At 32.4% G+C, this 16,500-nt stretch overlaps 1 protein-coding gene across 2 annotated transcripts; it reads right to left on the bottom strand.

The window, feature by feature from the left end:
- Positions 1 to 7,159: 7,159 nt before the first annotated feature.
- Positions 7,160 to 15,571, bottom strand: LOC142556331 (putative serine/threonine protein kinase IRE). 2 transcript variants are annotated; one of them, XM_075667773.1, is made up of 17 exons: positions 14,890 to 15,570; positions 14,458 to 14,525; positions 14,167 to 14,334; positions 12,818 to 14,062; positions 12,194 to 12,366; positions 11,308 to 11,557; positions 11,100 to 11,192; positions 10,864 to 11,004; positions 10,686 to 10,778; positions 10,164 to 10,359; positions 9,972 to 10,057; positions 9,361 to 9,449; positions 8,715 to 8,766; positions 8,578 to 8,634; positions 8,305 to 8,469; positions 7,723 to 7,803; positions 7,160 to 7,608 (listed from the first exon to the last, which is right to left on the bottom strand). In XM_075667773.1, the coding sequence occupies exons 1-17, from the start codon at positions 15,254 to 15,256 to the stop codon at positions 7,519 to 7,521; spliced, it is 3,414 nt and encodes a 1,137-aa protein (XP_075523888.1). In that variant the 5' UTR covers positions 15,257 to 15,570; the 3' UTR covers positions 7,160 to 7,518. The 2 variants fall into 2 exon arrangements, 1 of the variants encoding a protein (XP_075523888.1); XR_012822590.1 differs by lacking the exons at positions 7,160 to 7,608; positions 9,361 to 9,449 and having other exon boundaries at positions 7,777 to 7,803; positions 14,890 to 15,571.
- Positions 15,572 to 16,500: the final 929 nt, after the last annotated feature.

The raw sequence follows: 16,500 nt of genomic DNA, 5'->3' as shown, positions 1-16,500 counted from the left end.
TTATTAACATGCAGGAGAAAACTTGCCTGAAAAATTATTTGTAAAGTGTATTCCCAAGTAGATGCAGTTTGGCGACGACCTTCGTCGTACTGATTCAAACTTATGGTCATGCAGGGCACATCTGCATATTCTCCGAGCTTTGGTGTTACATAGGAGCCTCACTACTCTGTACCAACACGACGATTTTTATGAAAGGAGAGTAGTGTTGCTAGCTACAAAAACACGAACTGAAAAATAAAAATCTGATTTTGATCTTCATATAAGAACAAAATGACACAACCAATTACAAAAATTTATAATGGACTTCGATGACTTTCTTGATACTTGTTGATCTAATTTAGAGGTGTATGGATGCAGGTTTTAGCAATGAATAGCATACCCCAAAATAGACGGTGACTAGGGTAAGTAAAAGTCCACCTGTTTGACAAAAAACAGTGAGGCAAGATATGCTCCAAACACACACACATCACAATATCACTCCTTATTGGAGCATTTTGTTTGTTTCATTCTAATGAAAAAGGAGTGAGATAGAAACACAAGAAAACAAGAATACCAAAAGATAATAAAGAATCCAGGCAAAAAGGACAGCATAAGGAGCTGTGTCAAGAAACGTATCGGCATGAATTCATCCAAAGATCCCTTCAATCAGAGATGAATTATATTTTCTCAATGCAAGTACTGGAATCCAGTGACCAGGACAATTAAAAATAGAAGTTAAGCTAAAAACATGGAATGCAACTGAAAATCAGGCTTCCTCAGTGAGAGAACATGTTCAAACAAACAAATTAAGAATCCGTAAGGTCTTACTGAGTATAAAAGTAAAATATGAAGGCACTGTGGATGATGGAGTCGGCAAGCAATAATGCAAGCATTGAGCAGAAAGTAACAATTCGGTAACCAAGAAGCCAAATGGGATGAATTGTTTTCAAACATGTTCCCCAAGCTTCACCCTCATATGAACATCCAGCTGATTCCTGTGTCTCACAACTTGTTCCGTTTTTCTTATTTTTATTGCCTTCATATCTCCATATCAAACGCGCAGGACACACCATAGCAATTAGGATCCATGTTGCACAGAGTAAAAACCTCCAGTTCAACCAATAACTCCGGGCTGTCGTGTCCCGTGTCATAACAGGCAACCAAGCAAGATTATAAAGGGAGAAAAATTGGCACCACTTGCACTGGATCCCACATCCTGTTTGATCAAGAGATTGTGCAGCCGTTAGGATTGTTAGGGACCAGCGCAAAAATGGTGACTCCCAGTTCTGGAAAATGACTGAGGAACCATGAACTTACACGTACAAAGGCAGCAACAAATGTAGGAATCTGTTTGGTCGACTTCACACTCTATTCTCCCACTCTGAAAATACTGTATTCCTTTGGTCGACTTCACATTCTATTCTCCCAAAGATCGGCACGCTGACATTGTTTATTATTCATGAGAAAGAAACATTTCGGCACTCTGGAGACTTCGTATGGTCATTAATTTGTAATCAAATCTCTAATTATGGCGAACGTTATTTTAGCATTTATTGATCTATCGGTTTGTTTGATAGCTTGTTATGTTATCATCGTATAATCTATATCTATATAAATACAAGTATTGAACTGTGAATTTCTTTTATTATCCTCGTTAAAATTGTACTCTAATGACACTTTGTCTTCTTTTTATGTAATTGGTTAATTATTATTAATTCATTCACTAATTATTATTTATTACTCTTTCACTCAATTTCATGGCATGACTACAAATAATATCAAAGTATTTGTTCAACAACTAATGATTCGAATCAATATGTAATAATATTATTTATAAATTTAATTGATTTTGTGAAAATATCTTACAAATAATAGTAATAGTGTTATACATTCTTTTATTAAAATAAATAATATAAAAAATTTATATTTAACAAAACAGAAACATTCTTTTATTAAAATAAATAAAACAAAAAATTTATATTTAAGAAAACAGAAAATAAAAAATTATAAATTTATATGTCGAGGTTTAATATATATCTATATCTATATTTATATACTAATAATCTATATATTTTTAAATTTAAAATTAATTACTTTAATATTTACATTGACACCAAATTCACAGAAAATCACTATCATAAATACATGTTTTTTTTTCATCTACTCATTTAATAATAATCATTAATATATTTTTATTTTTAAATTTAAAATTAATTACTACATGTTTTCTTTTTCATATATTCTTTTAATAATAATCATTAATACATTTTTATTTTTAAATTTAAAATTAATTACTTTAATATTTACATTTACATCAAATTCACATAAAATCACTATCATAAATACATATTTATTTTTTGTTTGTTTTTCATCTATTCATTTAATAATAATCATTAATATATTTTTATTTTTAAATTTAAAATTAATTACTTTAATATTTACATTGACATCAAATTCACATAAAATCACTATCATAAATACATATTTATTTTTTTGTTTTTTTCATCTGTTCATTTAATAATAATCATTAATATATTTTTATTTTTAAAATTTAAAATTATTTACTTTAATATTTACATTGACATCAAATTCACAGAAAATCAATATCATAATGTTATAAATTTAAATAAATTGTTAATATTACGAACATTAAGGTAATAATGGGAAAACGAATAGAGATGAGTGTGATTAAATAAAATTAAATTATTAATAAATATTAAGGTCATATAAAATATTTTTTCCCATTTAGAAGGTAGATATATATAGATTACTTATGTATCAACAAAAATATGTGATTGAGAGAAAATGTTTATATGTAAGTGATTTCATTGCAAACATTTAAGTTATTTAATCAATTTTCAATAAATGATGCTAAATACATATTACTAAATAATATATTATCTATTAATTAATCTATTAAATATATGACTTTCATTTGTGATCTTACTATTATATTATTATTATTTTTGTTTTACAATTTGTCATGTTAATGATGTTATTTAAGTCATTTTTTTATCTTAGTTTAATAAGATCATTAATAGTGTATTTAACTCAATCAAACTAATTATTATTTTAATTTACTTTTAAATTTAATTTTAATTACTTAAATTTATATATTGTCGTCAAATAATAATATGAAGACAAAGAGAGATGAGTCGGACTGAATAAAAATAAATTATTAATAAATATTAATGTCATACAAAATTTCTTTCTCCCATTTAGAATAAAAATATTTTCAGACTCTTTATGTGTCAATAGAGATATGTGATTGAGAGAAATGTTTGTCTGTAAGTGATTTCAAACACTGTTTTTAAGTTATTTAGTCAATTTTTTTTATAAATACTGCTAAATAAATATTACTAAATAATATGCTCCATTTGATCATTTTTTGTTCTTGCAATGAGAGAAGTTTTTTTACCCTAGCGTTAACATGTTTGATTGTTATATGTCATTTGTATTGATCATGTAATTGTGTTTGGATTGTTTATGTGATTTGTTTGTTTGCACAAAGAAAAGAGAAACAAAATCAAATATCCAACAAAAATGGTTATTTTTCAATTTTTTATTGTTGAGATATTTTGTTAATTTTTAAACACATAATACATATTTTCTGTTTGCTTAGATTACTTAGTTTGAAATGACTTACAAAATATTAAAAAAATTGAAATATTTCTTCGTTTTTACCGTATGTCTCAGAATATCAAGAGATAATATTTTTTATTTATTGGGGCAAATGTATTTCCAAACTTTTGTCTATAAATCAATATTTAATTTTTTTACGACATTATTATATTCTCTAATCAATTTTTTTTACTTAGATTGATAGAAGGCATTTTAATTTGAGTTTTTATTTTTTTGCTTATATTATTTTTGTAATATTATTTATTATGAAAATAATAGGTGAACTACAAAATTTGGTAGGTCTAAGAGTCCTCTGATGAACGACAAATATGGATAAATTATTAAAATATATAATATCCAGTAGATTTTTGGCATGCGATTTTGTTCTAATTCAATGATTATGCATGATTCTAAATTTTAATTATATCACAAGTTAACGCATGCTTTGTTGTTGCTATATATATTTTGTCAATAATATAATATTTTTCTATGGTTTAAGAAAAATTGTGTGACTTTGAATTATATTTTTACGGCTGCTTTTCTAAATGATTTTATTATGATTTCAAGGCACCATTTTTCATTTGTGTTTTTTTAAAGAAGTGGAATGAATATCTATAAAACGATGACATTAATAAGGTGTCTTCTCTTTATTTGAAAAAAAATATTGGAAAATTTATACAAATTGTGAATAATATGAGTTAATATTTAATTTGAGAGTGATTTATGCTTTTTATTGCTCGTATATACTTCAATTTCTTTGTTATTGTACTAAATAGATTATTTTTAAGCTTTGAGTTATCATTTTTTTTATCGAGGTTATTTGTGTTATGATTTTTTTATTCGTTTTGGTTAGTATTGTTGGTGGTAATTGATTTTTCTGATATTATATGATGTGTCTTGTTGTTTATATAAAAATAAGTATGAAAGTATACCAATCAAAGCCACGTATTTTGGGTCTTCTGTTCTACGAAGAGAATAATATATGGTTTCTGTAAATTATATAATTTCTTGGTTTTTCATACATATAGTCTACGAAATGCGTCAAATTTTGAACAAAAAAGTTAAGACAAACATAGTGGATGAAAAAAAAATTACATGTTAAATAAAAAAAATAATGTTGTGTATTACTATGTTGGGTGCAATAATTGTCCCTGCTTGGTAGAGCCGTCGAACCGTGGTGCTTGAGCTGCTGTGCGGTTTAAAAGATTTGAGTTGCACCATTACTACTAGCTATAGCTTTGGTAAAGCGGCAAGCGCCCGACCCTACAATTGGTATCAGAGTCAAGGTCACGGGTTCGATTCCAATTGATTGCAAGGAGTGCAATTATTGGAGGGATATTGTCGGGTGCAATAATTGTCCCTGCTTGGTAGAGCGGCCGAACCGTGGTGCTTGAGCTGCTGTGCGGTTTAAAAGATTTGAGTTGCACCATTACTACTATCTATAGATTTTGGTAAAGCGGCAAGCGTGGTCCTATATACTATGTCCTAATTTCTGTATGATATAATTCAAGCACATTTTTTTTATAGATATTTGAAATTAAGTCCAACTAAGTAACATGAAACATATACATATATATTAAATCATATTTAAAGCGAAATATTAAGATCAAGAATGATTCAGATTTAAATTTAAATGAAGCACAATGAAGAAGAAATTGAAGAATTGTATGTGTACGTTAAGTGTTATATATTGATTATGTTGTTACTTCATGGTTGTGCGACATATGAATGTCATATAAAATGTCAATATTTCTCAGTAAAATAGTTTTCAAAAAGAAAAATTCTTCATTCAGAAAAAGAAATACATAAAAAACAGATTGTGCATAATTCTCATTCTATTTATAATGGTATGAGAACAATTCTAAAGTTTTGTTGACACAATATAATAGATCAATTTTGTGCATTTTATTGAGACATTAAGCCAGTTTCACTTTATTTCCTTCAATATTATCTCGATATATTTCGATGTGACTATGAGATTGTTTTTGTCTCTTTTTTTAGGCAAAGTTTCTAACCAGCTAATTCATAACATATATGATGGTAGCATAGAAAACTCCTCGTCAAATAAATTCATTTAGCCAACTATTGAAATTCAAATAAAATTCTACAATATTTCATCAAATTAATTTTGACTATCATAAAATGCTCATGAAATCTAAATGGTTATATTATTAGATGTGATATTGAATAAGACAAATACTTTGACATATATTTGAATGATATCTCATATGCATATCTTAATTACATTATTCGTATATCTTCTCAAGATTTTTAAAATACAATAATTAATTTTGTATATCGTTCCACAAGATATAAAATATTATAAAACAAAATATAAATTCGATAGAAAAAAATTTGTTTTTTTTCAATGAATAATACAATATTATGTTCTAAACGCAACAAATGAGATTGAAACTATATCATCCTTATGACATGATGCACACAATCATTATTTCAAAACTTTCAAAAAATGATGATCAATATGACTTTCTTGAATTGCGTCAAATTAAATGAGGACATAATTTTAAAATATAGCCATTTGAAGAGATTTCAACTATTTTTCTCACAATGATTGAGAAATAGTTGTTAAAAATTTATTAACCTTATAGCTATATGTTTATAATATTGATACTAAATATATAAAAATGATATCACAAATATCACAATATTTGAAGAAGGTGCAACATCATTCATTGATTTTGTTGTTGAAGAATATATAAGTTATACATACTTTTAGTCACAGTGAAAACTTATCGCGAATAAAAGCATTTTTTCTTAGGATTTATAGTTGATGATTGTCTAAAGCTGAAAAATCATTTAACAACAAAAAAGATAGTCGGAAAAATAAGATTATCAGATAAAAACAATGTAGAAAACCGAAAAAATGTCGTGATAAAAAAGCAAACTATGAGCATGTCAGATCCCGGATAAGGATTGTAAATAACATAATATATGTTAAAGACGATCAGATACTTACTGAGCATACCAAAATAGTTATATGCATATTATAACAAACTACGACAAAGAGTTGTTGAGTTCTCAAAATCAACCAAGAAGCATATTGGAAAGTGTTTCGAGTGGATAAGATAATTTCTCTTATTCATATACCGTCTATGGTCATGATTTTTTTATTTTTTATGGATTAGTTTGTTTCAGTTGATAAATGTTATTAGCCATGTTTTAATTCATTTAAATATTATCAAAATTTCGTACATATATTTTCAACAGTTTAGGTTTTTACGTACAACGCACGTGCATTTTTCTAGTAATCCTAAATATATATATATAATAGTGAGATCTTTAACAAATTTTACAACTATTTCAAGTAAATAAACTCGCCAAAATATGTGGTATCGGCAATTGCCAGAATCGTATTAACGATAAGTCAGATTTTGACCCCCTCGTGAAAACACAGTCTAAACAAATGGGAAAGAGTGAAAGACCCAATCACAGCATAGTTTCGTCACTTTACGCTGTTAAAATCAAGAGCTGTTAAAATAGAGAGTAGACGGAAAGTGCATGCATCAAATGAACCGGAAAGTCAAAGGAACACAGAGAGTGATATCGCGTAATCTTCAAAATAATCTGAACCACATTTAAAGTGCAGAAGTAACATAAATAATCAACCGTCCAGATAAACAGATGCCTATATACAGGAAAAAATGAGACGAAATTTTCAATTCAAAGTAAAATGTATTCAATCTATGAAATATCTGTGTTATTCTTACATCCAAGGATCGCGCCTTTCTTGACACAACAGTCCATTCTGCATGTTAGGAATCTATGATCAATACACAAGTCAGTGGCTTGGCCGTCAAGTTCACTTATTCTGGCATTAACCGTCCTTGTAGCTATCAATAAACGATATTCGAACAGGTTCCATGTTCAGCAGAAGCTAAAGCTAGGTTTATCCCCATGTCATGGACCAGATGGTTTTTCAGTCTCTACCGAATCTTTGATACTCTTTGTAAGCAAATCATAGTTAATGGAAGCTAGCTGGGACAGGTTCTGATGAGAGAAAACAAAGATTAGTAGGGGTTAGCGGGATATTCTGTACCAAGATTATAAATTTGCCGCAGTTCATCATTTACTAGCATTATACTATTCACGAAAGGTTCACACCTTGAATGAGAAGTTACTGAAGGAGTACTTCGTGTCAAGAGTTGGAGCACCAAAATCTGCTAGATTTCCACATTCATCCCCCTGTGTCCAAGACACAAAGTTTGTTAGTTTTCATTGCAGAAAAATGAAATTCAAACATTGGGGGCTGCATTTGTTTTTAGATTTCCAGAGTTTATCCATTTGTGTGGTGTTTAATATTATTTCCAAAGAGAACCGTGAAGTATCAAAGAGTAAATAATTTTGGATGACCAAAACGATATAACCAATGTTTCACTAACTTAGTCCGCTTTGATGATAACATCCTAACTCAACTAAAATATTAAATTATTATTAATAAAATCAATTTAAACCAGCTAACTATTTCCTTTTCTTCTTGCCTTCTCATAATCAGCAGATAACAGGGGACTCACGCAATACAACATCCAAGTAGGAGGGCCAAAGTGAGAATCTTTTTGAAAAAAAAGGATCCTACAGATTATATGTCATCTCATAATTCGTTAAACTTTTGGTTGAATTCCTGATAATGTGGATCTCCAAAAAATCCTTAGGAAATTAATGCAGTCGAGCTTTTGGAAAACTTACATCTTCATCCTGTATGTAGCTGTATGAACTGCTGGAAGCACTGCCAGTCTCAGCCATGTCATCAAAATCACTACCTCCATGAACATTTTCCTCTTCTGGATTCCAAATGTATCGGCTCATAAAATAACTTGTATCATGTCCCTCGGCCGAAGGTATGAATGCTGCCTGTGGATAAGAGGATATATGATAACTGCTGAGATAAATATAGCTTGTTATAGAAACAATCTGGTTCGTGTTAGGTCACAGCGTATGGGAGTAGAAATAGGTGAAGACCTTTTGCCTTGCTAGTGTGTCCCAGTTAATGTCCTTAAAATATGAGTGTCGCTTCACCTGAGAACAACCGATAAATTAAATTGTATTCCTATGTTCTTCCTATATTGCACACCCTTCCCCAGTTCAAGTATTCTTACCTCTCCGGCCCCAGTTGCACCCAATCTCTGAACGGGATTTCCAATCAGCAACCTGAAAGGTAGTCAAATATGCTCCATATTCAGTTGCACAAATAAGCAAGACGGGAGAAATAAATTATTTGAATAATAATCCAATCAATTACAGCAACCAAAAAATCATATGCTACTACAATGGTAATAGAAGTTCTTGTGTTCAGTGGCGCCTTGACGACCACATTATTCTTCGGACACGCTTTAAAGGGTGAAAAGGTGGACATATTCCTGTGACAAACCCTATCTCAAGCTCTAACGAGCAGTGGTTCGAAGACACAATAATATAGCACAATATTTGTCTTCAGAATCCCAATTTAACTAGGTTAATAATTCATTTGCTATCCAACAATATGAATCTTGAGACTTGGCCCATAGAGATAGAGTTCGTAGTTTAATTTACATAAGTCTAGAAATAAAATAACTACATAACGTTTCCGACGCAAAAGGTACCAACAAGTTTCATGTAGAACATACTTCTTAATTAAATCATAGGCTTCAAGGCTCATTTCTTCTGGTATCTTGGGCCAGGGTATGTCTCCATTCAAAATATTGTAAAATAACTACATAACGTTTCCGACGCAAAAGGTACCAACAAGTTTCATGTAGAACATACTTCTTAATTAAATCATAGGCTTCAAGGCTCATTTCTTCTGGTATCTTGGGCCAGGGTATGTCTCCATTCAAAATATTGTTGAAGATTTGCTGCGTGAAACAAAAGAAGTTATCAATGCCATAATTGATCAACATGCCCGTGATACACAAACACTGATAAAAAAAAAAATCAAACCATTGGTTGCTTTAATTTGCAGAGGGAGCAAAATGTTATGTCTTCAAACAATTCTTACGTCGATTATCGAACTTTTAAAGGATACAAATTTAACTGGATGAAGAAATAAAAAAACTGTGATGGCTAACGTCGAAACACTCGAAATAATGAACCCTTTGACTAGCTAGAAAGAACGGATATATGTTATAGAGTTTTTGAAGTAGGTAATCGGTGTTTCTTTGTTCTATTTGGAAAGTATTTTCACATAATACCAGTCAATTTTAGATACGGATTTAATCACCAGATCAGAAATGTCCATTATACACACTCACTCAAATCAAACTCTAACAATAGTGAGATAACTCAAAATTGACTTTGATAAAAAAAACCTTAGACGACTAAAGCATTACAATGACAAGATCACCTCATCTCTAAAGCAACATGTGCTGGTGGTATACCTGTGGATCGTCTGCATTAAAAGGTGGAATACCTACAAGGAGCTCAAAGAGGATGACGCCCACAGACCACCAATCAGCTGTTGCACCTGCAAAAAAATTAAAAAAAAATTCATAACCAAGTCAAGACAAGCATGACGGAATATAGGATTCAGTAGATTTGGAACATTGAGAAAGTTTGCAAAGATTTTGAACCATGTTCCATGCCGAGAAGTATCTCAGGTGCTAAATAGTCAGGTGTTCCAACAACTGAAAGAGTTTTCCGCTGTTCTCTTTTCAGTGTTGAGTGTTCTGCTGCTTTTGGTTTATCATTCCCCATAAAAGCAGAAGGTCTCGATAAATCATCTGTGCTGTTTATAAGACCAACTTTGGACAGCCCAAAATCTGTCAACTGTGACAGAAGAAATTAGATTTATGACAAAATATATAGAACAATGAATTAAGTTAGAGTGTCTATTCCAATGAAAAATGCAATTAAAAACACTCCCATTTTCTCCAGAACGCTGTCTACTAGAAGGAGCTTGTAATCCATGCTACTTTCATCCGAATGGGTTGCTCATAAAATGTTAAAGAAAATAAAGTGGGTAGGATGATAGAATACCATTCAAATTTCTTATTAAATTATTGAATTTTTGTAAGCGCGTATTTCTTTTTAAACAAGAGTTCACAGTAAAATTCCCATGCTTATGGAGTACATCCATACACATATATATTGACCTTGATGTGACCTTCTGGACCTATCAGCAGGTTATCTGGCTTTAAATCTCTATGAATGACATGCAAGGAGTGCAGATACTCTAAAGCAAGTACCTACGAAGAAAATAAATAAATCAGTCTCTAAAGAAGGAAAAATAGGAGAAGCAACTCTAAGTTATGAAGTATTAGAAGTCCATACAACTTCGGCAAAATATATGCGTGCCATATCTTCCTCTAAGCAACCTAGATTCTTTAGCAGTGAGAAAAGATCACCTCCATTCAAGTACTCCATAACCAGATAAAGATTTTCCCTACATGTGAAAGAATAGAAAAATCGGACCTGTTCATCGTTAGATTATAAATTAGTAAAGGAAAGTTTTTAGTTTAGCTGTTACACAATTTATGCACTGGCTTTAAATCATAACATCTGCTCACCACAAAAGGATTGCGAGCTGAAATTAAAATATCGCGCTCGGCTAAGATACTTTCCACTGCATTTTTCCGAATCATATCTGCTTTTTTCAAAACCTATAAAATTTGGTTAACATGGGCATTCTTTAGAAAAATATTGCATTATTGTATGCAGGGTCCGGTTAAAAAGAACAATCTTTTTAATACTTTAGATTATGACAAAGAATCTGACCTTTATCGCAAACAAGTCACCAGTTGCTCTTTTTGCTGCTAGAAAAACTCGACCAAAAGCTCCTCGGCTGATAGGTTTGATGATTTCAAAATCTTCTATAGATGTTCGATCCTTCGTAGATGTATTAATAGGGCTCGCACGCACACTGCGAACTGTGTCTTCCTCTGTTGGGCTATCCTCATCAGCCATGCTAGTTACAACGTCTGCCTTTTCATCGTCAATCTGCCCACATATAAGTACATATTTCTCCCTGAAGATTTTAAAATAAGATTAGTGGAAGCCACATTCAGAAGAAATAAAAAATTTAAACTATACACTGGACACTGGCACAAAAGTTTATGCGCCACTTGATCATGAACCCTACTAAGATTGCACATTTCACAAGATATTTGCCCAATTATATTATGATGAACTGCAAGCATCTTGAAGCAACAAACATAAATTTCTGGATGAGCTGAAATTTCAACTGAATTGAACTATCAAATCCCATGTCCTGAAACTCCATTGCGATAAATTATTAAGTCAATCTTTTGCATAATTTGCTTCTTTATGTTACTTGTTTTCACTCATGAAAAAAATGGCATTAATTTATAAAAGAAGGTAATGCTTCAATAGACATTGGGCACAGGACCTCTGTTTGTCACTTTTGACATCAATTACGCTGTTGGACAAATGTTATCTGCACTAGCTTTTACCCCAGATCAAAATCAAGAGATAAATAGAGTGGTTATTGTAAATGTGTGGAGTTTTAATGAACCATGCCCGATTTTACTATGATATCTAACTTAATCAAAGTTAAGCCTTACTAAACCATGAATGCTAACTTTGCACGTATCACTTTACAGTTCTAGACAAGCAAATGTCCTTTCGGTGTAATAGAACTTACTGTAATAGTTTCTCTATGCGCCTTCCGAATGTTTCGACGACAAGAGCATCCACCTTCCTATCTTGAATGGCATATTTGAGATCTTCTAAGCGCTCAATCAAAAATTCCAATGTACTGTAGTCACAAGTGTTAACATTGATCACAGACTGAGCAATATCCTGCAGCTTGTGTATCTGCGATACCAGTTCAGGGTGCAGCCAGGCAAATTATTCAAAAAAATAAATCTCAAACAAATAGGCTACATAAGGAAAAATAATTGGTCCGCATCTTTGAAGGCTGAAGTTCAGTTAACAAAATACAAAAGTTTACATAAACGAGTTCCGAGGAAGTCGAAGGTACAAAGAATAAATGAAATTGGCATAAAATATTCTCTAATGAAATTATTCACACTGTTGTATCACAAAATTGTATTCTGTGAGGTAACACTATCAGCCACCTTTTGCCAAGAGATAAAAAGATGAACAAAGTAAAAGAAACAAATTTATCAATCTGGATCGACCAGTATACTAACAGAAGATACTACAGTGGAAAGGAACCCCATTTAAAACCAGGAGTACTTAAAAACAAGGAGAGCCAAGGAAAATATTTTATAGCTTCCAGAAGATGCGGAACATAAAACATTACCTGTTGATAACTTTCAAACTCAGATATTGTTCTCTGTCCACTGAGTAGAAACTCTATCTGTGTAATTCGTGGTGTTACTGAAGGTGATTGTGGGATCGAACTCCCTGCAAATGATGTGTTCTTAGTTGGATCAGGTGTTAGAGCACGAACATCACATGATACATCATCCACGAGAAAAGAATTATCAGCCTCATTAACACTGTTCCGTTTGTATAACAACTCGTTTGAATCTCCTGCCAAACTTGACCCACAAATTCTCGCAGCTTCAGGACTTTCTGCCCCTGTTTCCGTGCTCAATGGTGTCCAGGATTCAAGTATTTTTTCAAGAGTCTTGGCAACTCTTTCTAGTCGTTCATTTACAGTTAAACCCTTTAAATCACACCTGTCAGCAATCGTACAAATTCTTGAGTGCTGCTCAACAAGAGCTGTTGGTATTTCAACTTCACATATTCGGCAGATAAACGAATTCTCATATGCCAAATGGTTTTGATCCCAAACTCCCCAAATTACTTTTCGCTCCTTCAAGGATTCTTCTACTTGTTCAGCCTGGCATGTTGGAGAATCTATGCTTTCGACATTATCTACTTCTTCTCCATGTTGCAGTTTATCAGATTTATCCTTGGAGAGGGTGTCAGAAAAACCACATCCTCTCCTGTTTCTTTTAGCCGCAGATGGAAGTCTCTTCCAAGATGACATTCGAAAGCTTCCACAGGATGAAGCGACGCTCTTTGCACTGCCGACCTCTTCTGTTACATTGTCTTGCTTGCAACTCAGATTGCTTTGATCCTGTTCCTGGACATTCTGTGTTTGATTCTCAAGTTGCTTCCCATCCAGCGTGCCAGTAATATGCTCCGAGTAAACACCAAGGTCACTTAGCTGATGTGAAGCCAGTGTGCGATCTTCTTCATAACCACTTTCCTTTTGGAATTGAACAAGCCGAGTGCAGCGCGTGAGGATAAATAAGAGGCGCATGTGCACTTGCTTCAGGGTACCCATTGGTAGCTCTTGACGCCGATCATCTAGATTCTGTACAATGCCTTCACATTTTAACCAAAATTCAGTGGGTGGCATTTTTTCACATTGCCTGGCTTTTACCAACAAATCTTCCAAACATTCTTTCCACTCTGGGTGAGATTCCGAAGTATTCTCAAGTATACTCACCAAATCCCCAGCAAAAATGCCCAAGTCGGCATTAACTTCTTCCTTTAACTTAACAAATTTGCATCGTATCACAGCCATAATTTCCTGGAAAAATATGCTATGCGTTGATGAAAATAAGCTGATGTTAAGAAAGCCGCGAAGATATTATCACGAGCAGAAACACGAGGCGATATTTGGAGTACACATACTTTCATGTGACCAAGGGCACGAGATTTCCAAAATGGCAGAGGCCGGACACCTTTGGAATTGAGTTCATGAGAAAAGCTCTTAATATCTGGAATCTGACCACTGGTTAAGCGGATGATAGACTGGAACCGTGGAGATTGCATTTCTTTGGCAAAGGTTGCATGAAAACCCTACAATGAGCACAATTACATTAATATCAGCTGTCTTTTCATTTAAGCTAATTTACGATCATTAGAAAAACTTACGAAACAGCTAAAAGAATTGAAGAATCCAAACAAGAGCAAACTGATTACCGCTGAACCTGACATCCGGGGTGAAGGTACCCTCAAGGATTTTGATTGACCCCAGTGTACCTTTTTACCTACAATGGAAGTGCGTAATAAGGAATGATAATCACAGAATTTTCATTATTTCAGAATATTTGGGCACAACACTGATTGATCGATTAATATTGCATACGATAACTTGAATTTGAATGAAGATTTAAGATATGAAACTAAAATTTAATTTTCCCCTAGCTCATATTGATCCTTCTACCCCTGCATGAAGGCAATCCAATTATCCATATACCCTTCTCTCTGATTTTTGCTAGCTAACCAACTTCAATGAAATACTGTTTCAACTAATAATGTAAATGGAAGAGTTCCCGTGAACACCATAATAATAATTCATGCAAAACACAGGGAAATGAATGTGAAAAAAACAAAGAACGTCAAAAAATCCACCATGTGACGCGGACGTCGATGCAGGTTGTCGTGAGGTAGAGGATAATCGAGGTCTCGAATCAGCCACATCCTTGGTCGTAGTGTCGAAATTAACGGGCTTTCCCAGTGGGTTAGCCGGTGTCAGCGTCAAGGGAAAGGGCGAGGATCGCGTCCTAATTTGATTCAAACCTAGCGTGGTGGCCTTGATTATTTTCGAATCGCCATTGTCATCAATACCAAAATCAAAATCCTCGTCCTGTTCTCTATTCTCTCTCTGCCTTGTGGGAATCTGTGGGATTTTTCTGAGCTTCACGATCTTCTTCGACGAGGAATTCTTCTGATCTCCTGCCGTAGCAAACGGCGGATTTGCGGAATCTGGATCAGTCATGAATCTCTTTCAATCTGAACCGAGAGCGGAGTACATGGATAGACATTTCCAGAATTGGAGAGATTGGAATTTATGGCGAGAGATTTCCACGGGAGGGAGAAGGAATAGAGGAACACACGTATTATGAGGGAGTCAGTTGTAGTATGAAAAATAAAATCCAGAAATCTTCTTCTTTCAGCAATCTCTTCTTCGAATCACACTCTCTAATCTTGTTTCTGGCAAACAGGAACGGGGAAAAGAAACAAAGATTCAGCGCTGCAAGAAGAACACAAAGAAAATTGCGATCTTTACTGGCTGCAAGAATTTCTGGTGTTTATTTTTCTATTTATAGTCAGAGAATCAATTGCTTAATTTCACCATTTTTTTTATTTTTAAAATTTGAATAATGCTAGTTTTAAATATGTAATTCCGAGAATCGATTGATCTTTTAAATTTGATGAGGGTATTTTAAGAGTAAAATTTTGAAAAATTAAAAGTGTCTTTTATGAATCTCTTTTATTAACATGGAGTAAAGATTATTTCAAGCATTTGGATTAATAAAACTAAAGGATCTTCTAAAAATCACATTCGGCTTGTTAAAGTAATATTCCAAAACTAATTTGGATTTTATGAGATATATCTTTTATTTAGATAACTCATGAAAATATGTCAAAAGTATTATTATTTTTTTATTGTAAATATGGTTATAGTTTGACTCGAATAAATGTTCTTGAAACCGTGTCACAAAAAATCTACTCAAAAAGAATACAGTAGATTGTATTTTTAGAACTTCCTTCGTATGTATTCTTTTCGATGATTAATCCAAACATACATTAAACCGAATGATATTTTTCAATTTTAGTATCTTTCAGTACCTATACAATATTTTTTTTAAAAAAATAAAAATTGGTAAGGAAAATATGTGAGGATGGGATGGGATGGGATGGGATGACTCGAAACTTTTATTTTCATGAAAACTATGACAAAATTTTATATCTTCAAAATAATAATAATAATAATCTTACAGGGATGATATCCGATACGGTGACATCGCCACGCAATGCAAGAATACTGTACTCAAGGAAAATAAATCGAATTAGCCGATAGAAACTTCCATATACTCATATATGGCTCGATCGAGCTCCCATTGATATCCAAAGAAACTGATAAGTGATATCCTCCTACTCAATCTTCCATAATTAACCCAAAATTAATCTAATGTAAAAATGGATATGGATATTTATCCACATTATTTAGCCGAATAT

Source organism: Primulina tabacum, chromosome 9 (genome assembly GCF_025594145.1).
Source record: "Primulina tabacum isolate GXHZ01 chromosome 9, ASM2559414v2, whole genome shotgun sequence".
In the NCBI taxonomy this organism is placed as follows: domain Eukaryota; kingdom Viridiplantae; phylum Streptophyta; class Magnoliopsida; order Lamiales; family Gesneriaceae; genus Primulina; species Primulina tabacum.
The sequence above is the reverse complement of the archived record's forward strand: the minus strand, read 5'-3'. Positions and strand labels throughout refer to the sequence as shown.